Below are 25,962 nucleotides of genomic sequence, written 5' to 3'. Positions count from 1 at the left end.
CCCTCCTCCCGCCCCTCCCCCGCAGCCACGCTATCTCTGCTGTCATGACGACATTGTGCCTCCATCTGCATCCAATGATCTCAGCTCTTGTGCTGTTGCAAACATCTATTCCGCACAACTCTTCAGGAATTTCAAATATTCCCAAATGTTTCCAACTCACCGGGGAACTGGAAAGCCAGGTCTAATGTAAGACACCTATGCAGGGTGTCCTTTAGCTATGTGCATTCTCCCGTCCTCCTCTACCACTCGGCAATTATAATGACACTATGAATCGAAATGACAACCCAGTTAGTTTGATCAAGGGAGGGGTGTAGAAACAAGAATATCTTGTCCAGTGAGTAGCTGAGTGTCAAGTTAGGGTCACCAGGATGGCTCAGGGTAAAGGCATTTGCCACCAAGCCTGCTGACTCAAGTTTGATTCCCTAGATCCACATGAAGGTGGTAATTAACTCTTACAAATTGTCCTCAGTAGATCTGTTCCCTGGTGGGGGGGGGGGGGAGAAAAAGAGTCAAGGTATACAGTGAGCAGCAGCAGGCCATGCTTTACTGCCCGTGCTGAGCTGGGGCCAAATCTGCACAAGCTTCCCAAGAGTGAATTTCACCTCAGCAGTTGAAGATGGTGCCTTCCATGAGCCCACTTCCATTCCCTATAGTCTTACTGGATAAGGAAGACCTGCTTTTCCAGTCTTCCAGAGCACCTTTTTCATAGGATAAGCTTCCTAGAATAACTTTTTTTTTTTGGACAAGGTTTTTGTGTGTAGCCTTGGCTGTCCTGGACTCACTTTCAGATCTGCCTGTCTCAGCCTCCCAGAGTGCTGGGATTACAGGTATGTGCCATCATGCCCGATTTTTCTTTTTCTTTTTCCTCTTTTTTTTTTTTTTTAATCCCCCCAAACACAGGGTCTTACCACTACATAGACCTGGTTAGCCGGGCACTTGCTATGTGGACCAGGCTGGCCTCTTTCTCCTAAGTGTTGGTATTAAAGGCCATGTGCCACCATGCCCAACTGATTCTGTGTTTGTTTGTTTGGTTTTTTTTTTTTTTTTTTGGTTTTTCAAGACAGGGTTTCTCTGTGTAGCCTTGGCCATCCTGGACTTACTTTGTAGACCAGGCTGGCTTTGAACTCACAGCGATCCGCCTGCCTCTGCCTCCCGAGTGCTGGGATTAAAGGCGTGCGCCACCACGCCCGGCTGTTCTGTGTTCGTTTTTAATTTATGTGAACTGAGTTTGTTTTTCAAGACAAAGTTTCTCTGCTATGTATCCTTGGCTGTTCTGGACTCATTTTGGAGACCAGCTTGTCTTTGTGTTCACAGTGACCCACCTGCCTCTGCCTCCCTGAGTGCTAGGGTTAAAGGGTGAATGAGTTTTGTGTCTGTGTGTATGTTTGTGTATCACATTTGTGCCTGGTCCTGGAAGAGGCCAGAAGACGGTGTCAGATCCCTGGCACTGGTTTACAGACAGTTGTGAGCTGCCACATAGCTACTGTGAGCTGAACCTGGGTCCTCTGCAACAGCAGCAAGTGCTCCCCACCACGGAGCCATCTCTCCCACCCATTTCTGTGTTTGAAATGAAAATCTTGTACAAGTAAGTAGGTTTTGGCAAAGTCAGTTGCTCTCCACAGTAGGAACTGAAGGGATTTTCCTGTTTGTTTGCTGGGATTACAGCCAGACTGGCACACTACACAGATACCCTACCAAGGACTCAGCAATCCTAGACTTGCAGGATGCTACGTTCACAGCAGCATTTGTCGGGTACCTCTATCCATCTAAGGCAAGGAGAAGTGGAATTCCAAGTATTACTTGATAACCTGTAACAGGAGAGGAACAGAGAGATGACAGTTGTTTTATAGATGATCTTACGTGATGAATCAGCTGCTTGACAAGACCTCAGGCTAACAACCTCCATTCAGGACTCAGTTCCCCTCTGTTTTTCCAAATTATGTACTCTGCCCAAAGACAGACAGGACTCTGACTACACTGTTTAAATGACTTTATTTCTTTCACATCAAACTGAAAGGCAGGTTTTTTTTTTTGGGGGGGGGGGGTCACTGGGTCAACAGTGTTTGGTGGTTCTCAAGAAAGAAAGTAAGTTGAGTTTGAAACCTGCTTGGTCTACACAGCAAGTTCCAGGTCAGCCAAGCCTGCATAGGGAAACCCCATTTCAAACCAAGAACACACCCCACCCTCCCCCCAAAAAGGCCAGCAGGAACAGAAGATTTTTACCAGAAATAAGTGCAAATAAAACAATAAGATACTTTTAAAAATGAAAAGTGGCAAATGATTTTACTGATAAAAAAACACCCAGTGTTCTTAGTGTGGGGGCAGAAAATGAGTGCTCTTTTACACTGCGGAGGAAGGGTACACTGGCAAGGCTGCTCTGAAGAACTCGTCTGTACAGCAAAGCCTTGACATGCCCACCCTGCAATTCCGCTTCTGTAATGCAAGCCCAGGAAGTAAGGATGGAAATATACAGTCAGTTCCCTTGCACGTTGTGTTGTTGTTATGAGCAGCCATGGGGAACATGACAGTGGACCGTGGACCACTGAATTTACCGGCCAGCGGCACAATGACCGTTAGCAACCAAGCGCACAGCAGGGTGGCTCTCCACAAGGAACATGCTCCCTATTGTGTAAAACAGAAAATAACAAATTATAAAAGAGTACAGTATGATCTCTTATTTGTTTAGAAAACTACACTTGCGTGTACACACAGGAAGACACTGAGGATGCACGCATCCGCATTGGCAAGCTCTGGCCAATGGAAGTGTGAGTTAACTAGAAAAAACTTTATACTGATTCTTAGGAGTACAGTGAGTGTGTGTTGTTTCTGTGACTTAAAAAGGGGACAGGGGGGCTGGAGAGATGGCTCAGAGGTTAAGGGCACTGGCTGCTCTTCCGAGGGTCCTGAGTTCAGTTCCCAGCAACCACATGGTGGCTCACAACCATCTACGGTGAGATCTGGTGCCCTCTTCTGGCCTGCAGGTGTACATGCAGGCAGAGTACTGTATGTATAATAAATAAATAAATCTTTAAAAAAAAGGGGGGGGGGGCAGGAGCTAAAAGTCGAGTTTAGTTTAGGTTTTTGACTTGTGGAGTGGCTGTGTGTCCTTAGAGGCATCTGGTTGTTTTGTCCCTTCTGACCTGAGCGAGGCAGCCTTAGCTGGTTTTTTTTTGCAAATGCCATACTCGGGTGTTTGCCTGTTTGTCTGGAAACCATGGTCTCTCCTTCGTCACTGGAGTCCTTCAGCCTCCTGAGTGAGGAAGGAAGTGAGTAGGGTGCAGGTACAACTAGGCCCAAGGCATGTACTTTAAGAGGGAACCCTTAGGCCGGGCGGTGGTGGATCTCTGAGTTTCAGGCCAGCCTGGTCTACAGAGCTAGTTTCAGGACAGCCAGGACTACACAGAGAAACCCAGTTTCAAACAACAATAAAACAACAGGGAGCCCTTAAAAAGCTCCAGTTAGAGGCTGGGCGTGGTGGTGCATGCCTTTAATGCCAGCACTCGGGAGGCAGGGGGAGGCGCACCACTGTGAGTTCGAGGCTAGCCTGGTCTACAAAGCGAGTCCAGGACAGCCAAGGTTACACAGAGAAACCATGTCTCGAAAAACCAAAACCAAAAAGCTTCAGTTAGGGAAGAACAGGCAGACAGCAGATGCCAAGGAAGAAACTTTTGTTTTTTTAATTTGTAAAATTTTTATTTTCCTATTTGCATGTGTGCATGCCTGCCTGTCTGTAGGTAAAGCACACATGTGCGGGCGACCGCAGAGAGCAGGAGTGACAAGCAGCTGTGGACTACCTATGTGGGTGCCAGGAACTGAACCGAGGTCCTCTGAAAGAGCAGCACACGCTTCTCTGCTGAGCCATCTTTCCAGTTCCTATTTGTTGTTTTGTTTGACACAAAAGCTCCCGCAGTGCAGGCTGACCTTGAGCTCTCAGTCTGCCTCCACTTCTAAGCCCTGGTATTAGGAGGAGGGATAAGGTCTCTCCTTAGCCCACATGTCAGCCCTAGGCCTCCAGAGGAAGGAATGATGGCACAGTGTTTGAACCTGTTTATACAGAGTCCCTTTAAGCCACCGAACCACTCCAGAAGAGAAATGGTAAAGTAACTTGAGTTCATGTTGAAGATTTAAGTTGGCTAATAAGAAAAGGCAACACCTATTGCGTAACAGTAGAAATCTCCGTAGAAAGGGTTTGCGCTCTGGGCCAGTATAGACAGTCCAAGTGACCCAAAATGCCAAGCATGTGCAACCTATATTTAGTGAACAGTGACAGTACCCATTAAAGAAGTCTTGCCTAATAACCCCTGGTGTGATTCGGCTCAGGCCTATTCCTTGCATATCCTACACCCTCCACTCTCATCCCAAGAGAGCCTGGTAACAGCTAGGTCTGAGTTTCTCTTAGCAGTGACAATGCAGCAGCAAGGAGCTAAAAGAGAGAGAGAGAGAAACCTAAATCATTCGCCTTCAGTATAAAATGCCACTATCAACCCGGAACAAAGGCCCTCAAACAGTATTTAAAACGTGTCTCCAGTATTTCATTTCTTATTATTGGTTTAAATACTGACACTTGTAAATGTTTTACTTTTTAAAAAGAATAAATTACTGTAGACAAGTAGGTCACATACAACGAAGTTACTCTCAATTACTTGTATGCTTTATGTTTTTTGAGATGAAATAGCCCAGGCTGGCTTAGAATTCACTATGTAGCTGAGGTTGGCCTTGAACTCCACAGCTTTGTGCCTCCACCTCCCCAGAGCTGGGATTACAGCTGTGCACCCTATTACACCCGACTTCTTGAAAGAGGAATCGTGGAGTTTCAACTACTAACAAGTGAGCATCTGTTTTCCTGTCATGGCTGAAAAGATGACCGCTGCTCTTCTTGAGCAGGAAGAGGAGCCCTGGGTGAAGGTGCGGAGGTGCGGCGTGAGGGACCACACTGTACTTGTAGAGTACTGGCATGTTCTTCCAGGTCCCAACACAGGGGGGAGGGGTTAGGACTGGCTGTGATGCAGAGAGGACCAAGTGGGAGGCATGCACTGAGCCTGGAGGAAGCAGGACCGGCCCTCTGCAAGGCCAAGGGCAGACGTCGGTGCTCACCACTCATATCAGTACCAAGAAGATTGCCAGCACAGCTGACACCCCACGTCCAGGGTCAGTTCTTGTGGGAGGCAGCTTTAGAGCTGGGGTGGAGCCAAGTCCCCGTCCCCTCAGTTACTCGTGGGAAACTCGTTCCAAGGCCACATAGAAGCTGTTCTTGTCATCTAGGCAATGCCAGCCAATGGGTCCAATCTCACAGTCTGCACAGACCAGAAACTTGATGTTGCCCACGTTCTTGGTGAAGCCCACGTTCTCAAAGACGAACATGTCGTTAACGAGCCAGTGTTCCTGGAGGAGGTCACCGTCAGGATCGCTGCCATCGGCCAGGGCTGGCTTCTTTCTCATGGAGGGGAGGAAAAGCTGCAGTAGGAGAGAACACAAGGGGAATAAAAGCCGAGCCGGCTCTAGTCACATCTTCCCTGCCTGGCAGCTTTCCCGAATGGGAGAAAAGAAAGAAGTCGGCAGCCATCACATCAGGCCACACGCTAGGACGCTGGTCACTCTTTCTGTGCCTGCCTAATTATTACTATTACTGTCATTATTATTATTTAGAGACGTAGTCTTCCATGCCCTGACTGGTCTTTAATTCACAGATATCTACCTGCCTCTGCCTCCGGAGTGCTGGGATTAATGCCCGGAGCCACCATGCCCGGCGCCCTGGTTCTTTTTTAAAGTTTTTACTTTCCACAGTGTTTATTGATCCAATTACATTTGTATAAATCACACAGTAGCAGCAACAGTTTCTGCTTTCAGAGTTGTCCTTTTGTCTGCCTGTTCCTGCCCTTCCTGTGATGCTTTTCCAATTGTAGGCCACATCATAAATGAGGGCCTCTTCCCTGGTTACAGAATGCTAAACCACGCTCCCAACGCTGAGGGGAGAGCCTCCCCACCCCCCCTCACCCTGGCCCTGTGCGTGCACACACACACAAATTGTTACAATTGGCCAGAACTTCTCATTCATCTGTTTTAATTCTCAAGATTGTCCCCACTGTACACGGGATATTCAGGCTTGTTTGCATCTGGCCCTATGCTGTGTGTGGCAGCTTCAGTGTACTCTTCTTTGTGAGCACCACACTCAGCAGCAAGGTCTGCTGGGAAGGGGACTGGAGGGTTTGCTCCAAGGGCCACTTTAGCAGATGGCTTCTCTGCTCCACTGTCCACGGAGGCCAAGGCACGCCATGACCTAGTTTCCCCCTCGCTTCACGGTGTTTCAGCCTCACTGGCCGACTTGCTTCCCACCAAGTAGTGGGACGGTTCTGGCTGCACACTTGGCATGGCTGCCCCTTGCTGGTTGTAGTTAGTGCAAACATAACCTCAGGAAATCTCTGACCCACAATCTCAAAGAACTCTGTGGGGCTCTCAAACAGTGGTCAGTCATGTGTGCTTGTCACCTGTTATCTTTCCCCATGCAGATAGCGCACCGCCAGCACTCTAGGCCCAGCCAACGACACGCACTCCTCCTCAAACCCCCTCCCACTGCCCAAGATCTGCAAGTCTCCCGTTTCGCAAGCGCACAGTCTACTTCACCGAGATCTTCTGGGCCTGGCTATTCTGAGCTGTATAGCAGCAGGGAAAGAAGGGCCCCCTTCTCCCCATGCTCGGCTTCATCTTCCTATTCCTCCTTTTGTTCTATTTATTCATTTTATGTGTACGAGGGTTTTGACTGTATGCGTGTATATGCACCATGTGTGTGCTTAGTGCCTGGAGATTTGTTACAGGTGATTGTGATGTGGGTGTTAGGACTCAAGGTCAAGGTTCACAGTCTCAGCGTGGCAGAGACTCATATCAAAGGTGAGGAAAGCAGAGCAGGGTGACATAGCCCAAGCACAAGCCCCAACTGAGCATCCCCATACCCCCCAGCAGTCTGCACAGCTCCTGAATCCATCAAACGGCTCGCCCTCTCAGCAGAGCCCTCACTGGGCCGGGCGCACGCCTTTAATCCCAGCACTCAGGAGGCAGAGGCAGGTGGATCTCTGTGAGTTTGAGGCCAACCTGGTCTACAAAGCGAGTCCAGAACAGCCAAGGCCACACAGAGAAACTCTGCCTTGAAAAACAAAAACAACCTCCCCCCCCAAAAAACAGAGCCCTCACTGGATGATGCTTACACAACAGGACGAGAGAGTCTTACCACTCAACCGCTTTAAAAGCTTGTTTTGTTTTTTCGAGACAGGGTTTCTCTGTGTAGCCTTGGCCATCCTGGACTCACTTTGTAGACCAGGCTGGCCTCGAACTCACAGCGATCTGCCTGCCTCTGCCTCCCGAGTGCTGGGATTAAAGGCGTGCGCCACCACGCCCGGCTAAAGCTTGGTATTTTTGCTATGTATGTGTACACCTATGTGTATCTGTGTCAGTGAATGCCACTTGTGCGCATGCCTGTGGGGGTCAGAAGGCCTCTGATCCCTTGGAGCTTTGGCTGGAAGAGGTTTGAGCTGCCCAGTGTGGGTGCTGAAACCAAACCCAGATCCTCTGCAAGTGCATTAAGTGCTCTTAACTCTATGGCCGGAGTCTTTTCACCTTCCCAAACTAAGACTCTGGTTCCTCTGGTGTGTCTCCCTTTTCACCCACTCTCCTTAGCCTACCTTCACTGGCTTTGAGAATAACAAAGAAGCTGCTCTAGGCATTCCATTAAGTGGAAACACACCGTGTATGTCCTTTTATGGCTGGACTGTTCACTAACTGTCCTGACAAGCTCACCTTTTTTTGTTGATTTTTTTTTTTTTTTTTTTTTTTTTTTTTTTTTTTTTTTTTTTTTGAGACAGGTTTCTCTGTGTAACCTTGGCTGTCCTGGACTCACTTTTGTAGACCAGGCTGGCCTTGAACTTAGTCATCTGCCTGCCTCTGCCTCCTCAGTGCTGGGATTAAAGGTGTGCGCCACCATGCCTGGCCTGACAAGCTCACATTTTAAAATTTTACTTATTTTTAATTTATGCGCATTGGTGTTTTGCCTGTATGTCTGTGTGAGGATGTCAGATCCCCTGGAACTGGAGTTACAGGCAGTTGTGAATGTCCATGTGGGTGCTGGGAATTGAACCCAGGTCCTTTGGAAGAGTAGTCAGTGTCCTTAACCACTGAGCCATCTCTCCAGCCCCATAATCTCACATTTAGTTTTAAGAAATAACTCAAGGGAGCTTACCATAGTGGCACAGGCCTTTAGTCTCAGCAGCAGATGGATAACTTGAGTTAGAGGTCAGCAGGGCTACACAGGGAGGCCCTATCTCAAAAGCCAACAACAACAAAGCCCACAAAGAGCTAGAGAGCTAGCCTGGCAGCCGCCAAGAATTTCTGCTGTTCTTCTGAGGACTCAAGTTTGGCTCTCACGACCCACTTCAGTGGCGTCAAACTCTCTGCAACTCCAGCTAAACAGGAGACTATCTTATAAAATAAAATAAACAAGATGCTACACCAGTCAGCCGTGGGGAGGGAAGAGGTACCCTCTGCTCCCAGCTGTCCTCTCATTGCCTGCAAGGTTGCTACCATTTGGCAACCCATCCTGGTCCCCTAAGGAAGCTCTGGCCACTCTGCCCCTGGCACAGAAGACGGGATGGCTCCTGGCTCAGCCCTCCTTTCCATCCCATAGCTTTGCTTCACCATAAGCTTCATCCACATGGAGGATTCATCTCCATGGCTCTGGAACCTTCCTTTTGGTTAAGGGAAATGTGACAGTTTCTAAAACACTGTTTTAAGTTAGGAAATATCATCTTGCCTGTGTTTACCTTAACCAACAACTTTAGTTAAGATTACAAGAAATCTGGACTGGAGACATGGTTCAGATAGCACCCAGTGTTCTTCCAGAGGACCCAGGTTTAGTTCCCAGACTCCACATGGTGGCTCACAACCTCCTGTAACTCCAGTTCCGGGGGTCTGAAGCCCTCTCCCAGCATCCAAGGGCTTCTCCATATATATGGTGCATACACACACACACGCACGCATATACACACATAGTAAATTAAGAACATTTAAAAGATCATGAGAATTCTAAGTTCCTCAACTCCCGAATCCAACTTGAAATGTTCCAATGTTTGAAACTTTTAGAGCGCTGCCATGACAGGAGTGGAAAATTCCACACTTGGTGTCAAAAGATGGGTTGTATGCAAAATGAAGGCTCACCCAAAATACATCAAATTATCTTCAGCTTATGTGCAGTGGTGGATATGAAACAAACAAAATCCATGTTTAGACTTGTCTTTCAAAGCTAAAATACTTCACTGTGTAACTGCAAAAATTTCCTCCATCCCACCCCCAAAAATCGCACCTCTGAAATCTGAAACCGTTGACATAAGCTAGAGTCATCTGGAAAGAGGGAATTTCAATTGAGAAAAATGTCTCAAGCAGATTGGCCTGCAGATGAGTCTGTGGAGCATTTTTTCTTGATTAATGATTTATGTGGGAAGGTAGAGCCCAATGTAGGTAGCATCACCCTTAGGCAGATGGTCCTAGGCCGTATAAAAAGGCAAACCAAGGGCTGGAGAGATGGCTCAGAGGTTAAGAGCACTGTCTGTTCTTCCAAAGGTCCTGAGTTCAATTCTTAGCAAGCACATCATGGCTCACAACCATCTATAATGAGATTTGGTGCCCTCTTCAGGGCTGCAAACATACATGCAGGCAAAACATTGTATAAATAATAAATCTAAAAAAAGCAACTGAGCACACCACGGGGAAGAAGGCAGAGCAGCACTCCTCCGTGGCCTTTGCATCAGCTCTCATCTTCCAGTTCTTGCCTCTAGGTTCCTGCCATGACTCCCCTGACCCCACCCCCATGAACTTGTAAGCTGTAAGATAAAATAAACTTGTCCATCCCACATTGCTTTTGGTCCTGTATCACAGCCACAGAAATCAAACTAGGACAGAAGCTCAGTACCAGAGAGTGGGCTACTGCTGTGATAAACAAGTTGTTTTGGGGAGTTCTGTAGATGTGTCTGGAACACTGGGTTGGAAGAGCCTTGAGTGCTCCGGGCTTAGCGGGCTGTTCTGTGGGAGCTTGGAAGGGAAGGACGCTGAGAGCAAGGCAGCGAGCACCATCGCTCTGTGGTGTCTGCTTCAGCTCTGTTTGAGTTTCTGCCATGGCTTTCCTCAATAATGGGCTGTGACCAGGACGTGTGACCCAAACTGACCTTTCCTGTCCTAGTGCTTCTGCTCCGGCCTTTGTCACATCAGAGAAAATAGTACTGAGAGTAAGGACTAGTTACCCCACATCAACTTCAAAGGTATGAACACTTCATATGGGAAAGCAGCTCTATGACTAAAGAGAACAAATGGCATGCTTCAAACAGTGCAATCAAGGGGCCAATCAAAGCACTGAACTGGCGCTGGGGGTGTGGCTCAACTTTTTGCCAAGCAGGCATAAAGTCTATCCTATGTGCTATCCCCAGGAACACATATATTGGGATAGTGGTACATGCCTGGCATCCAGAAGGACTGTAAATCCAAGGTCATCCTCAGTCACATAGGACGGTCAAGGCTAGCATGGCTATATAAGACTTTCTTAAAAAACATAAAATATTGATCCAGTATATCAATAATAACCCATTATTTACACTAGATAATAGCTGTTTGTTTGTTTGTTTGTTTGTTTGAGACAGGGTTTCTCTGTGTAGCCTTGGCTGTCCTGGACTCACTTTGTAGACCAGGCTGGCCTCGAACTTAGAGAGATCTACCTGCCTCTGCCTCCCAAGTGCTGGGATTAAAGGCGTGTGCCACCACCACCCAGTGAAACCAGCTTTTTATTAAGCCCAAATACTTCCTAAGTTCTCACGTATACAGTCTAGGTATAGAAAATACGCACATGGACAGGACACAGGACCTCAGAGTCTAGTGGTGTAAGAAGCAGAAAGTGCCAAAGGTGGCATCTGAGGTGGCAGAGGTGCCAGAACCTTGCAACGTAGGGTCCAGGGTTTCTGGACCTTAGAACTTTTGAAATTTTGGGACAAAGAATTCTTTGCTGGGAGGGTTGGCCTGGGCCTCACAGGACACTAAGAAAGAGCCCCAGCTCCCACCTACTGTACATCAGGAACACCCTTCCCAGTTTTTACTATCAAAAATACATGACATGTCTCCAGACTTGTCCCTTTAGGGACAACTCAATCCCAGTTGAAAAACAGACTGTCTGGCCGGGCGTGGTGGCGCACACCTTTAATCCCAGCACTTGGGAGGCAGAGGCAGGAGAATTGCGAGTTTGAGGCCAGCCTGGTCTACAAAGTGAGTCCAGGACAGCCATGGCTACACAGAGAAACCTTTTCTCAAGAAAAAAAAAAAGAACAGACTGTCTTAGACTATGAGATGGAAGGCAGAATTATGCGCCAGGGGTGGGATGGAAGGGTGGTTGGGCCTTCATAGTTCTCCCACGGGGAGACTACACTAGGCTATCTTCCAGGCTCCCCTCGAAGCAGACCTCATATCCTGTGTCTCTCCAGGTTCACACGAGGGATCAAAGGACCTGTTTTTTAATTTTGTTTTTTTTGTCTGTGACAGGGTTTCTCTGTGTGTAGCCTTGCCTGTCCTCGACTCACTTTGTAGACCAGGCTGGCCTTGAACTCACAGAGCTCTTCCTGCCTCTGACTCCCGAGTGCTGGGATTAAAGGTGTGTGCTACCACTGCCCGGCTGTTTTTTCATTTTAAAGATTTATTTATTTGTACTTTGAGTGTTTTGCCTGCATGTGTGTATGCATCTCTGATGCATGCCTGGTGTCTGCAGAGGACAGAAAACGATGTTGGATGCCCTGGAACTAACAAAGCAACAGAGAGTAGTGAGCTACCTGACACGGACTTCAGGAGCAGCTAGTGCTCTTAACCACTGGGCCATCTCTGCAGCCCTGGAAGGATACCTTTTATTTGTTTGTTGAGGTCAAACTTGGTCCTGCAGAGACTCAGACTGCTCAGATATTTTCCTCCTACCTCCTGGAAGGACATCCTTCAGAGAGATGAATGTCAGCCTTGCCAGACTAGCAACTGTTTCTCAACAGTCCAGGGTAATGACTAAAGAGCTATGCTGAAGCTTGCTGGGCTTGCAGTTGAGAACCGCGTGTTGCAAATGGTTTGCTCTCTGTAAGGGTACTCTGTTGAAAAACAAAGTATGGCTTGTAACACATAATTTAATTTGCTCACAGGTTCCCTCCCATAAAACAGCATCTTAAAACATATGAAACAAAACTCAAAAAACTATAAATTTTCTCTAAGGAACTCCTTGTTTCTCTTTGTTTAAGATTTATTCAATTTAAAAGCCGGGCGTGGTGGCGCACGCCTTTAATCCCAGCACTCGGGAGGCAGAGGCAGGCGGATCACTGTGAGTTCGAGGCCAGCCTGGTCTACAAAGTGAGTCCAGGATGGCCAAGGCTACACAGAGAAACCCTGTCTCAAAAAACCAAAAAAAAAAAAAAAAAAAAAAAGATTTATTCAATTTAGCCGGGCGGTGGTGGTGCATGCCTTTCATCCCAGCACTTGGGAGGCAGAGGCAGGTAGATTTATTAAATTCGTTGACAGGGTCTCATTTATGTATCACCGGTTGGCTCTGACATCACTGTGCAGGCCTAGGTGCTAGTATTATAGGCACAGGCTACTACATACCACTCAGGAACATTTACATTTCTGTCAGTTTACAGAGCAGGCAAGCTGCCACAAAAGGTCACAGGAACTGTACCATACAGGAGACACAGTGCTCTCAGTTCCCACCGGAAGTCTCCCCTAGTTATCATCTACTCTGTGTCGGAATGAGCAAGCGGAGCTCACAGAGGTCCAATAACTCTCCTATGCTAATAAGTGGTCAGGCTGGGATTCCATTGGATAGCTCAGTTCCACCCCTTGTGAGGCCGCTAACTTTATAAAACAGATGGCGAACTCTTATTTCCTGTCCTTGGGATTCTTGTTGAAACAGGGCCTTCCACCCACACTGTAGAGCGGCCATCACAACACGAGGAAGACACTAACACTTCTTTCCTTCTTCATGAAAAGGAGGATCCTGCTCTTCGAACAGATACTGCTGTCCATGACACTTCACCCCCACGCACATGAAACAACAGTGGCCCGCCATCTTCTTACAGACCATTTATAAGGAGGAGCTGAACTATCCTACAGGCAGCTATGCTACACTTCAAAACGCTTAGAAAAAAAATTTCAATTCTTTGGGGGTGATGATGGTAAAAGGTTATTTTAAAACCTTACTTTTAAAGTGGTGCATGCCTTTAATCACCAGTAGTGGGGAGTCAGAGCCAGATAGGTAGAGTTCAAGGCCAGCCTAGTCCATACAGCAAGTTCCAAGCAAACCAAGGCTACATGGTGAGACCCTGTCTCGAATAAAAAACAAAACCAAACCCTAAACACACACACACACACACACACACACACACACACACACACACACACACACACACACACAGAGTCCCATTTTAAAAGTCTTCACTGCAAGAAAGAATTGTTAATCTTCGAAATCTATTCGAAATGCGTCATCCTGGGAACTGCGGGGCTTGGGAAACTGAGTACCAGCAGTCACTCTGTGGATTCGCTCCACCAAAGTTGATTCTGGAGCTCCTCTGCAGAGCGCAAATGAGACAGGAGGAAGTAGGGACTGAAATGGGTCGATGGGTGAAGGCTACGGTGGGGGAGGAGCCAAGTGATTCTCAGGTGCCCTGGGGCGACCCCGAGTGGAGGCTGGAGGTACACCTGCGGGCTGTAGCAGGTGGGCCAGAGCTCCAGGAAGCAAAAGTCTGGGGTTCGTCCCTCCGTCAGCTCGCGCAGGGTACCCAAGGCCTGGCGGAGGGGGAGGCGCCCGGGGCAGGCACACCTGCTGAGTGAAGGACAGGAGGGAGAGAACGGCAGATGGGGTCCGGCTGCCCGGCCACTAGCCGCACCCGAGGGGCGGGGTCTCGCGCCTAGGGGCGGGGCTAAGACGCGCGAGGAAGGGCGCGGTCTCTGGAAACCTGGGAGCACGGACCACCCTAGAGTCGCTCGGTGGCTTAGGAGTCTAAGCAGCTCTACGTACTTCCTTACCTGTCGGCGCGAGAAAAGAGCAGTCCCTGGCTGCAGCACACGGGAGCCGCAACGCTGGCACAGCACCGCCTTCCGGTTCCGGCCCTCGGCTGACACTAGCTCGTTCTGCAGCTCACCGGGTTCCATGGCCGCGCAGGCACAGCATCGGCCGCAAACGGCGCACGCGCGGTCTGGGCTCGCTCACCCGGAACTACGCTGGCGCGGCTCCGGAGGGGCGGGACGCACGGGGCTCCTCGCTCTACCTCTGCGCAGGCGTCTGGACTCTATTGCGCAGGCGTCTTTATTGCCAGCCCCAACGGCCCACGTGACTTGTTATAAATCCTTCTCAATACCTAATACCTACCTGGTCATTAGCCTTCCTTCATAATGGCCTAGGCAAACCACTGTGGCTAGCCTTACCACTTAGTTCTTTCTATGCAGGAAGCAATGCAGCCTGTTGAGTACATTTCTGTGTTGGGAAAAGTTGCACGAAAATCCTAAGCCTAGTGTCTAATAATGGCAGTTTATTAGGCAGTATCTCTTTAGGGGTTTGCCCTGGGGCACAGTGCACGAAGGCAAAGATAAGATTTGCAAAGTCTGCAGATCCCAGGGCATTCCAAAGTCATGCCTCTTAACGTTCTAACTTTTTCTTTTCCTTTTTTTGTTTTTGTTTTTCGAGACATGGTCTGTGGACTTGCTTTTTATACCAGGCTGGCCTCGAACTCACGGAGACCCGCCTGCCTCTGTCTCCCAAGTGCTGGGATTAAAGGCGTGCGCCACCACGCCTGGCTTTAACGTTCTAGCTTTCTTAGCCAAGGACTGAACTACCACTAAGCTAAATCCCTAACCCCATCTAACATTTGTATCTCCAGATTGTTAGTTCTAGTGCAAACGGGAGTTTGCCAAGACCAGAAAGACATCAGAATGAAAGGGAATTAAACCACTTTATTGTTCACCGGGCGTGGTGGCGCACGCCTTTAATCCCAGCACTCGAGAGGCAGAGGCAAGTGGATCGCTGTTGAGTTCGAGGCCAGCCTGGTCTACAAAGTGAGTCCAGGACAGCCAAGACTACACAGAGAAACCCTGTTTGGAAAAACCAAAAACAAAACAAAACAAAAAAACACCAAACCAGAACAAAAAAATAAAGCACCTTATTGTTCAACATGCAAAGTTGTTGCTCTTTATTAGTTCCACGTCACCGTGGTATGTGAGAACATAGCCTGAGAGGGTCACAAACCCAAACCTAATGTTACAGGACCACCTTAGGAACAAAGTACCGCCGATGAAGCGTGGATTCTAAGGAGCAGCTGTCTAGGGAGTTAGGTCTTTATCTCTGTGACTTTTTTAAAATTATATTTTTTGAGTGTTTTGCCTGGATATAAGTGCACTGCCTGAGTGCCCGTTGCCCGTAGAGACCCGAAGATGTCTGCAACTGGAGTTACCTGTTGGAAGCCCTGTATGTGAGTGCTGAGAACCGAGCTCAGATCCTCTCAAAGAACAGTCAGTACTTTTGTTTGTTTGTTTTCGAGACAGGGTTTCTCTGTGTAGCCTTGGCTGTCCTGGACTTGCCTCGTAGACCTGCCTGGCCTTGAACTCATAGGGATCCACCTGCCTCTGCCTCCTGAGTGCTGGGACTAAAGGCGTGCGCCACCAGGCCAGGCTTCAGGCAGTTCTCTTAACCTATCTCTCCGGGCTCCTTTGGTGGCATCCTAATTAGGCATTAGGGTTCCGAGAAAGGCAGGATTCAGACACAGGTTACAGCATGATAACTGAACGAGAATGGGACCAAATTTAGGAGTGGTTGGCAAGCCGGTGACCATATTACACCTGAAGAGGCCACACTAGGAAGATCAGTATAGTATAATACACTCGTCAGCACCATGGATCTGATACATGTTGAGGAATTTGAACCTTATAGTACAGGAGATGGGAAACTATGGAACTTGCGGACAGAAACAACTTCAAAATTTACCAGTAATGGGCTGTATATTAAGTACTGTGATGATCACATCTGAATTTCAGAAAGAACCAACGGCAAAATAAGCTGGGGGAGGGGGTAAGTGTAATGGTCAAAGACATCAGCCTATTTACCTCATAAGGGAATGGATTTGAACAATGACAAGATCATGTAGAACTCAGAATGAGTTGCAGGTCTGTATTGTGATGATGATACAGATACAGATAAGCTGTGCCAGGCTAGGAAATTGATTCATTGTTATGTAAACAGAAAAACAAGAGGGCTAGGGCTAGGAATGCACAGTAAAGTGCTTTACAAACAGAAGACCTGAGTTTCCACAGAACCCATGTGAATACAGCATGCGCTCAAACCCAGGCATAACAGCACGTGCCTGGAATTCTAGAGCTGGGCAGTCAGAGACAGGCGGACTTGGGGGGAACTTGATGCTTTACACAAGCCTGGAAAGTGCAGTTAGACCCCTGGAACCCAAAAGGTAGGAGAGAATTGACTCAACACAGAATTGTCCTAACCACACACACATCCATCCTCATAATAAGTTAAAACAAGAACGAAATCACAAGGTGGATGGTATCTGGGCAACTATACTCAAGGCTATCCCCTGCCCCACCACACAAAGTGGGTGCTGGAAAGGCAGCCCAGTAGCTGAGAGCACACACTGTTCCTCCAAAGGCACCCATGTTGGGTAGCTCACAAACTCTAACTCCAGCCCCACAGGCTCTGGAAGCCTTCTGCCTGCACAGGCCCTGCAACTGGGTGTACAGCTCATACAGACATGTGCATACTCACATAATTTTTGAAATAAGAAACAAATAAACGGAATTCTGAGTAAAATGGGAAAGTAGAAAGTAGCAATTAGTTTTATATGCTAGTTTTCTGGAGACTGTTCAGTGGTGGCCTCAGCACATGAATCAGCCTGCTGCTCAGGAGCCACTTACCAGTCCTTCTCTTCGTGATCTCTCCTCAACACCAACCTTCCCTGGCTATTTCTAAGACAAATCTAACCTCACAGGACAATCTAGGAACAAAGCACTGCCGATGGTGCATGGGATAGGAAAGGAGTTATCTTTGCAACCTTTACTTGTTAGTATATATTATGAGTGTTTTGCCTGCATGTAAGTACACTGTGTGTATGCCTCGTGCTCCTTTATTCCTTTTTGTTTTTTTTGTTTTTTGAGACAGGGTTTCTGTGTAGCCCTGGCTGTCCTATAACTCACTCTGTAGACCACGCTGGCCTCGAACTCACAGAGATCCACCTGCTACCTCTGCCTCCTGAGTGTTGGGATTAAAGGTGCCACTGCTCAGCCCTATCTGTCTATCTTTTTTATTTTTATTTTTTTTCGAGACAGGGTTTCTCTGTGTAGCCCTTGGCTGTCCTAAGACTCCCTTTGTAGACCAGGCTGGCCTTGAACTCACAGAAATCCACTTGCCTCTGCCTCCACAGTGCTGGGATTAAAGGCATGCGCCACCACTGCCCAGCCCTTCGGATCTTCCTTCCTTCCTTCCTTTTCTTATGTAGATTCAAAGCATGAAAGGGGCAACTGTGGGCAAACATTTTGCTGATGGTTCACGCTGAGCAGAGAAGTGGCTGCACTCCTTGGCAAGCATAAGGTAACCAGGGCTGAAGACAAGATCAGGAGCTTCATGTCTTCTCACACCTGCTGAAGGCAGCGCCAGGCACAAATCCTCTTAAAGCCATTTCAGTCAGTCCATTTTTAATGTTTTCTTAAAAAAATACAAAGGAAATCAACTCTGTTGCCAAACACAATTTGGGGGAAGGGGAAAAGCAGGATTCCAGAGCAAAAGAAAAGTATAGCCCAATTTAGGCTACCACATTCTCATATTTGCTATACTAATAATGCAGGAATTTCACCCTATGACACAGAGGAGCCTAGAATGGCAGCTCAGAAATGTTGGCAGAGATACAGAAACTAACAAAAGAGTCTCAATTGTCCTTGATTATTTGTTCCAGAATGAATGAAATGCACTCTAAAGACAGGTAGAGAAAATAGAGCAAGAGAACTGACTGTACCACACACAGCAGTACTAAGCACTCCTTAGCAGAAGTGTGCCCTTAAAACAACAGGGCAGTAATCAAGTACCTGAACTACTAGGCTGCAGCCACCCCACCCAGGCCCCAAATAAATAGTGTGGAAGTGTAGTATTGCAGTAGCACTTGATTCACCAGAAAGTTGGTCTTTCACCTATTTAAAGGCGAATACTACCATGGCTACAGGAGCCCTGGCAGGAACTAAGACGATTGTAAAATCACAGATATTTCTATTTTACCACAGGTATATTGAACTCTGCCCATTTACACCATCTCTTATTCTAATCTTTTTTCCACTGTTAATCTCTCAGTTTCTATTGCCAAGATGGTACAACATTCTTCATTAGAAAGACTTTGAGGTCAAATAATATGTCCTTTCCAGCCTTCCAATTTATACTTCAATGATCTTCTGGATTCACTCACATTCCATTTAGTTCATGCCACTTATTCAAATTTCTGCACCAACTATGTTTCTCTAAGTGAGAATAGCACAAATCTCTCCTCTTGGCCTTTCAAATTTTAACAGTGATCTCTCGGTTTCCTACAGAAAGGAACTGTGGTACCCCGAGCCACCTTTGTATTTAGAAAAGATATTTTTCTTCTGAGGAGGAAAGACTTTGATTTTACCAAGCTTACATAAGCTGACACCCTTCCAATCACCTCAAATGGACACTGCTGGCATCCAGCAGGCCGTACTCACCTTAATTCTCTGCAACATATGAGGCACAACATACATACATACAAACATATATACATTCTCCCAAGCACATGGTAAGTTAGAAACAGTAAGAAAGTGCTCCTCAGAGAGAGAGGGAGGGAGGGAGAGAGGCAGGGAGGGAGAGATAGATAGATAGACAGACAGATAGATAGATAGATAGACAGATAGATAGATAGAGATGACCTGGGTTCTCACATGCACACTCTCTTCCCTTGAGTACCTGTTCCCACCCTTCTGAGCAATGGTGCCAGTGTGAAGGACGGTGTCAAATAACTACAATCATCACGGCACGGGGTCTGTAATCACCCTGTGCACACAGTGCGAAATAGACATTCTGCAAAGGATCCTTGAATCTCCCACAAACTGTTCCTCAGAGCAGTCCCTTAGCTCCAGCTGGCATTTAGATAGCAGTTACTTTTCTCGGAGAACACACACACCAGCGTCACAACGCTGGGTTCCCATGGAGGCCACTACTTCCCAGCTGTCGATGATAGGGTCGTAACACTCAATGCTGCTGAGCAGAGAATTCCCATCGTATCTAAGTGGGAAGAAACAGAAGAAGGAAATGAGGTTTTCATTCCTTTACACACAAGACTTCCTGTAAAGTACCCCTGGAGCCGGCACTACAGCTTGGCAATGGGGCACGTGTCTGCCATGTACAAGGTTCAATTCCCAGCACCTGGGATGGGAGTGAAAACAGTCCCATCAGCTGTCCCCCAGACAACACACATTATGACTCCACCCAAAATGGTGAGGAAATCAAATGGATTCTTGCCTGGGATACATGCCTCTAGCCCACTTTCAAGACCCTCACCCTGCAATTGCATAGAGTCTCCCCCGAAGCACCGTGGCCCCGACATAGCATCGTGGAGTGGTCATACTGGTGACGGTGGTCCAGGAGTCCGTGCGGATGTTGTATGCTTCAACAGAAGAAAGGTGGGCTGTGCCATCGAAGCCCCCCACCACATAGATATGGTCATTCAGCAGGGCTACTCCAGCACCTGGGGGGAAGAGAGTATCAGCAGATGAATGGTAGCGAGCCCAGCATCTGAACCCAGTAACAGAACACGGGCACTCGTGGCTGACATGTGGAGCTGTGGTGCAGATGTGTCGGAACAGGCCTAAAACAGTGGAATGCAGCAAATGGTAGTCCATATGTTGGTAAACCTTTTGCTGAGGACTTGAAATTATGACAGAAAAACATGGTTCTCTTCTTCACTTTCATTAACCGACAGTCCGTCTCCCTTCAGTCGGCTCAACCAAAAGGGGGAAGAAAGGTGTTAGCAATGGTGAGAGGAAGCTCAGGAGCATGGCCGCGCTCTGCTGTGAGCTCTGTCCAGAGGCAGTCAGACAGGACGCCATAGCCTAGGCCAGATTAAGAGTTCTCAGTTGCTGCTGGGATGCTTGTACCTCTATGGTACATGCAAGGCCCTGTATCATGCAAGAAGTAACTCAGAATTTAAAAGGAAGATTTTAATTTTAGGTCTTAGGGAGTTTTCATAATACTCATTGCCATTTATTAGCAGGTGCATGGCACACACCTGCAACCCTGGTTTTACTTGGGAGGCTGAAGTCAGTGTGAGCTACATATTATACACAGTGAGATTGTAGCTAAAAATAAAAGAAAGAAAGAAATCTGATGGTACAACTGGAAGCCAGAAGCAGGAGGGTCACCTCCTAGCTAGTTGCTCACCAACCAGGACTACACAGTAGGACTACACAGTAGAACTACAGTAGGACTACACAGTAGGTCTACACAGTAGAACTACACAGTAGGACTACACAGTAGAACTACAGTAGGACTACACAGTAGGTCTACACAGTAGAACTACACAGTAGGACTACACAGTAGGTCTACACAGTAGAACTACACAGTAGAACTACACAGTAGGACTACACAGTAGAACTACACAGTAGGACTACACAGTAGGACTACACAGCAGGACTACACAGCAGGACTACACAGTAGAACTACACAGTAGGACTACACAGCAGGACTACACAGTAGGACTACACAGCAGGACTACACAGCAGGACTACACAGTAGGACTACACAGTAGGACTACACAGCAGGACTACACAGTAGGACTACACAGCAGGACTACACAGCAGGACTACACAGTAGGACTACACAGCAGGACTACACAGTAGGACTACACAGTAGGACTACACAGTAGGACTACACAGCAGGACTACACAGCAGGACTACACAGTAGGACTACACAGCAGGACTACACAGTAGGACTACACAGCAGGACTACACAGTAGGACTACACAGCAGGACTACACAGTAGAACTACACAGTAGGACTACACAGCAGGACTCTCAAGCAAAGTCCAGCAGGGTGTGGTGGTGCACACCTGAATCCCAGTGCTCAGGAGGCAGAGGCAGGAGAATTTCTGAGTTCTAGGACAGCCTGGTCTACAAAGTGAGTTCCAGGGCAGCCAGGACTACACAGAGAAACCCTGACTTGGAAAAAAACAAAACAAAGTCCAAAGAGTAAATAAAGCAAAGACAAAACTCAACACAACAAAACATTTATTTAGCTTGTACCACATGTACAAAATCATGCTAGACAGCCGAGAATGCAAGAATAGAAAGAGCCCACTAAAGAATGAGTATAAAATTTCTGTCCTCCAATTTATAATCTAGTTCAAAGTTTAAACTACCTTCATCTGCTGGGCGGTGGTGGCGCACGCCTTTAATCCCAGCACTCGGGAGGCAGAGGCAGGTGGATCCCTGTGAGTTCAAGGCCATCTTGGTTTACAATGCAAGGCCAGGACAACCAAGGCTACACAGAGAAACCCTGTCTCAAAAAACAAAACCAAAACTACCTTCATCCTGATATTTAGAGAAGACAGAGGTGAAGGAGACTGGAATGTGACTCATCTTCACAGTGAATCTACTATCCTACTGACACCTCACCCTGTCCCCCACACTATCGCTGTACATGACAGCACTTTCATCTTAGAACTGGTCTTACCAGAACGCTTGGTGGCCATAGGTGTAACATTAGTCCAGTGTCCTGTATGAGGGTCATATTTCTCAACTGAATTTAATATATTCAAGCCATCATATCCTCCTGAAAGACAAAGCAGAGAATATTCCAAAAAGAAAGGTAGATTCTCAGGCTCATTTTAGTTTATCTTCTGTGAGTAAGTCAACTGAGTCTTTCAGTTTTAGTTTTTCCAGCGGTCTAGGTCAGAGAATATGCCAACACTCTACATTCTGCTTACAAGAAAAACAGAATTCTGCTCATAGATAATAGATTAGGGATAGATCAGAGCTTTGGTTGACGCAAGTACATGCACTAAACTCTGGTAAAGCTGCTGCCTTCCGGAGCCTGCTAAGCACTGACCCCTCTCCAGTCCCACATCCCAGACTCATACCTAGACAGTAGATTATGCCGCTGGCCACTACTAGTCCTGCACCCTCTCGAGCTGTCTGCATATCTCCCAGCATGCTCCACTGATCAATGTTTGGGTCATACCGCTCCATACTTGTATGACGCCTGCTTCCATCAAAGCCTCCAGAGACGTAAATCATATCTGCTCAGAATGAATAAATTATACACTGTTAAATTAAAAACAAGAATTTTTAAAGAACCTTTTTCTCTAAAAATTATACATTGTTAATGTGGAGGAGGGGTGTAAACACAAATTTAGTTATACGTGGGAGGCTCAGACAGGAGGATCAGGAGTTCAAGGCTATTCTTGACTACAGTCTATGCGCAGGGCTAGCTTGAGCTACATGAAATCTTTTTTTTTTTTTTTTTTTTTTTTGGTTTTTCGAGAAAGGGTCTCTTTGTGTAGCCTTGGCTGTCCTAGACCCACTTTGTAGACCAGGCTGGCCTCAAACTCACAGCGATCCACCTGCCTCTGCCTCCCAAATGCTGGGATTAAAGGCGTGTGCCACCACCGCCCGGCTACATGAAATCTTATCCTAAGCAAACAAGTTTCTTATTTCCTCAAGTTGATTATTATTAATATTTCTTAAGTTTCCCATTGTGTATATTAATTATATATGGTACTGCATGACACTGCATAAGGACATTGTTATAAAAGTACATTTTGTACTCCGAGAATTTTCCCTTTATGTGTTAAGTCTGAAAAGCAAGAAAGACAGTACAACCAAGACATTTAAAGCCTGGCACAGCAGTTTATGCCTGCGAACCCCATCTCAAAAATAAACAAAATTTAAAAACAAAACAAAACAAAACCTTAAAAAAAAAAAAAAAAAAAGCTGGGTGGAGGCAGCAGTGGCACAGGCCTTTAATCCCAGCACTCAGGAGACAGAGGCAGGTGGATCTCTTGAGTTGAAAGCCAGCCTGGTCTACAGATCGAGGCTAGCCAGAGCTACAGAAAAACCCTGTCTTGAAAAAACAAAACAAGGGCTGGAGAAGTGGCTCAGTGGTTAAGAGCACTGTCTGCTATTCCAGAGGTCCTGAGTTCAATTCCCAGCAACCACACAGTGGCTCAGAATCATCTGTAATGTGATCTGCTGCCCTCTGCTGGCCTGCAGGTGAACATGTGATAGAGCACTCCTATGCATACAATAAATAAATATTTTTTTTTAAAAAAAGAAAAAAACAAAACAAAAACCCAAACAACAACAAAAGTAACACTTACTGCCCAAATGGAGTTGGTTTTTTTTTTTAAAGATTTATTTATCTACAGTGCTCTGCCTGCATGTACATCTGCAGGTCAGAGGAGAGCACCAGATCACATTACAGATGGTTGTAAGCCACCATATGGTTGCTGGGAATTGAACTCATGACCTCTGGAAGAGCAATCAGTGCTCTTAACCGCTGAGCCATCTCTCCAGTCCCCCAAATGGAGTTTATAAAAATATAACCAGTGCCCATTACCAATAGAGCACACTGGAACTACAACCACCAATTTTGTAGCCAGTGTTGAAATGTCCACAAATAATGACAGTTTCTGTCAACAAAGGCAATAGTCACGTTCCTGCCAGACAGAACAATCCAGCTAAAGGAGGATGGAAACAGCATTTGTTCTCAAACCTACCTCCCAGTGTGGTGGCTCCAGCAAGGCCTCGCCGCACATTCATGGGGGCCACAGAGTACCAGACGCCATCCTCATCTGCTGTGTAGTCTAGACACTCCACTGAGCTGAGGCGGGAACGGCCATCGTAGCCACCAATGACATAGATCCGATCATGTAAGGAAACTGAGGCCACATACCGCCTCTTCCGAGTGATGCTCTGCATTTGGGAGAGAGGGACAATGACATTCAGCTGGGCAGATCCCAGTCCCCACCTTTTCTTCTGCAGCCTTCCTATTTTTATTTCTTATTTTTTTGCTTCTTCTTTGCCACCGGAAACTCCCTTGTGGCTAAGGTTCATCCCAAAGGGGCTAGATGGTCATTGCCTACAGAGTGAAATGTTTCTGCCTCATTCCAAGGTTTACAAAAGACTTCCTGGCTTCCTATTGTCTTTCTCTTTGAGGCACTGGACTAAGAGACTGACTATCCTTTCCTGACTGTGGCACCCACTGTGCAGCCTAAATGGTGGTGGCCAGCTAAATTTGATACATGGCTGCGCTACTGATGCTTCTATAATGAAACCTTCCACTCTCAACAGTCAAAGACTAAGCTGGGTGTGTGGCGGTGCACGCCTACAACTGTCAGCCTGAAGCAGGATTGCTGTAAGTTTAAGGTCAGCCTGGGCTACACATTGAGTATCAGGCCAGCCAGGGCTATACAGCAAGACCCTATCTCAAAAACCAAGCCAAGCGTGGTGCCTCACATGTGTATCCTGGCATTCAGGAGGCTGAGGAAGAAAACCTTTAACTTTGAGGCCATCCAGGCCTACAAAGCAAGACTTTGTCTTAAGGGGCGGGGATTAGCAAGATGGTTCCAGAAAGTTAAGGAAGGAAGGAAGCGTGTAAGCCTGAGGCCAGCCAGGGACACACACAGTAAGACACTGTTTCAAAAGACAAACAAACAAACAAACACACACACAAACAAACAGGGCCAACAAGATGGTTTGGTGGGAAAAGGTGTTTGCTGGTAAGGCTAATGACCCAAGCTTGATCCTTGAAAATTGTTGTCTGATTTCCACATACACGGTATGGCACAGACATGCCCACATGTGTGGAGACAGACAGACAGACAGACAGACAGACAAGACACACACACACACACACACACACACACACACACACACACACACACACACACACGAAATGGGGAAAACCCAAGAAACGATCACTACCACCCAAAGAAAAGAAGCCCAAACATTTACTGTATCCCCGACTATACACACAGCATGGCGGAACAGGCACTGTACCAGGCTGAAGCTTTTCTGCTCTCACAGTTGATCATTTATGCACTAGAGTCAGGAACCAGTGACATTTAAGCTCTGCCGAGAGTGGTTCCACCATGACTTACTGGCAAAAAGCTCCACTCCTGTGTCTTGGGGTCATATTTCTCTACCACATCAATAGGAGACTGCTGGCTTCCGAAGCCCCCAACCACCAGAAGCACTTCATTGGCTCCTAAAGACAAAGGCAGGAAAATGTGGTTACTACACCCTGGCTAGGCCACTTCTTACAGGGTCATGTAAGTAAGTAGAGAGGTTCAGAGAGGCTGAGGGTGGACCTAGAGCCTCAGTGTTCTAACTCTAACCATTCCTACACCACATTTAAAAATGTTTATTTCAGGGCTGGAGAGATGGCTCAGTGGTTAAGAGCACTGACTGCTCTTCCAGAGGTCCTGAGTTCAATTCCCAGCAACCACATACTGGCTCACAACCATCTATAATGTGATATGGTGTCCTCTTCTCGCCAGCAGGAGTACATGAAGGCCAGGAGTACATTCAGGGAAAAAAAAAAAAAAAAAAAAAAAAAAAAATATATATATATATATATATATATATATATGTATTTATTTATTTATTTCAGGCTGGGTGTGGTGGTGCATGCATACTCTGGAGGCAGAGGTAGATAGATCTCTGTGGGTTCAAGGCCAGCCTGGTCTTCAAATCAAGTCCAGGACAGCCAGGGATCCGTAATACGGAAAACTCCGTCTCAAAAAACAACAACCAAAAAGACAAAAAAAAATTTTTTTTAAAGATTTTATTATTCTGGGGGGCTGGAGAGATGGCTCAGAGGTTAAGAGCCACTGACTGCTCTTCCAGAGGTCCTGA

At 47.0% G+C, this 25,962-nt stretch overlaps 2 protein-coding genes and 1 non-coding gene across 3 annotated transcripts in view; all 3 read right to left on the bottom strand.

The window, feature by feature from the left end:
* Positions 1-4,517: 4,517 nt before the first annotated feature.
* On the bottom strand, positions 4,518-14,247 carry Rabif (RAB interacting factor). Its single transcript, XM_051147445.1, has 2 exons — positions 14,074-14,247; positions 4,518-5,454 (listed from the first exon to the last, which is right to left on the bottom strand). Exons 1-2 carry the CDS (start codon positions 14,197-14,199, stop codon positions 5,209-5,211), a joined length of 372 nt encoding a protein of 123 aa, XP_051003402.1. The 5' UTR covers positions 14,200-14,247; the 3' UTR covers positions 4,518-5,208.
* LOC127191233 (small nucleolar RNA SNORD19) lies at positions 11,923-11,988 on the bottom strand. The gene has a single exon (XR_007830853.1). It is a non-coding gene; the product is annotated as a small nucleolar RNA SNORD19 (small nucleolar RNA).
* A 4,721-nt stretch (positions 14,248-18,968) lies between the features above and the next one.
* Positions 18,969-25,962, bottom strand: part of Klhl12 (kelch like family member 12) — a 31,162-nt gene continuing 24,168 nt past the window's right edge. The window contains exons 7-12 of the mRNA XM_051147423.1: positions 25,206-25,312; positions 23,823-24,018; positions 22,185-22,343; positions 21,779-21,877; positions 19,610-19,796; positions 18,969-19,333 (exon numbers count right to left, since the gene is read on the bottom strand). Of these exons, the coding sequence (XP_051003380.1) occupies positions 19,207-19,333; positions 19,610-19,796; positions 21,779-21,877; positions 22,185-22,343; positions 23,823-24,018; positions 25,206-25,312 (875 nt within the window). The 3' untranslated portion in view covers positions 18,969-19,206. The remainder of the gene's footprint in view (positions 19,334-19,609; positions 19,797-21,778; positions 21,878-22,184; positions 22,344-23,822; positions 24,019-25,205; positions 25,313-25,962) is intronic.

The sequence above is a fragment of the Acomys russatus genome, chromosome 6, assembly GCF_903995435.1.
Source record: "Acomys russatus chromosome 6, mAcoRus1.1, whole genome shotgun sequence".
In the NCBI taxonomy this organism is placed as follows: domain Eukaryota; kingdom Metazoa; phylum Chordata; class Mammalia; order Rodentia; family Muridae; genus Acomys; species Acomys russatus.
Note: the sequence above shows the minus strand (reverse complement) of the source record. Positions and strands in the feature narration are given on the sequence as shown.

Bases quoted from the DNA above. Each gene is read 5' to 3' on its own strand.
- Rabif (XM_051147445.1), bottom strand. From the start codon at position 14,199: ATGGAACCCGGTGAGCTGCAGAACGAGCTAGTGTCAGCCGAGGGCCGG. The intron at 5,455-14,073 runs GTAAGGAAGTAC...CTCCTACTGCAG, and splicing joins CTCTTTTCTCGCGCCGACAG to CTTTTCCTCCCCTCCATGAG.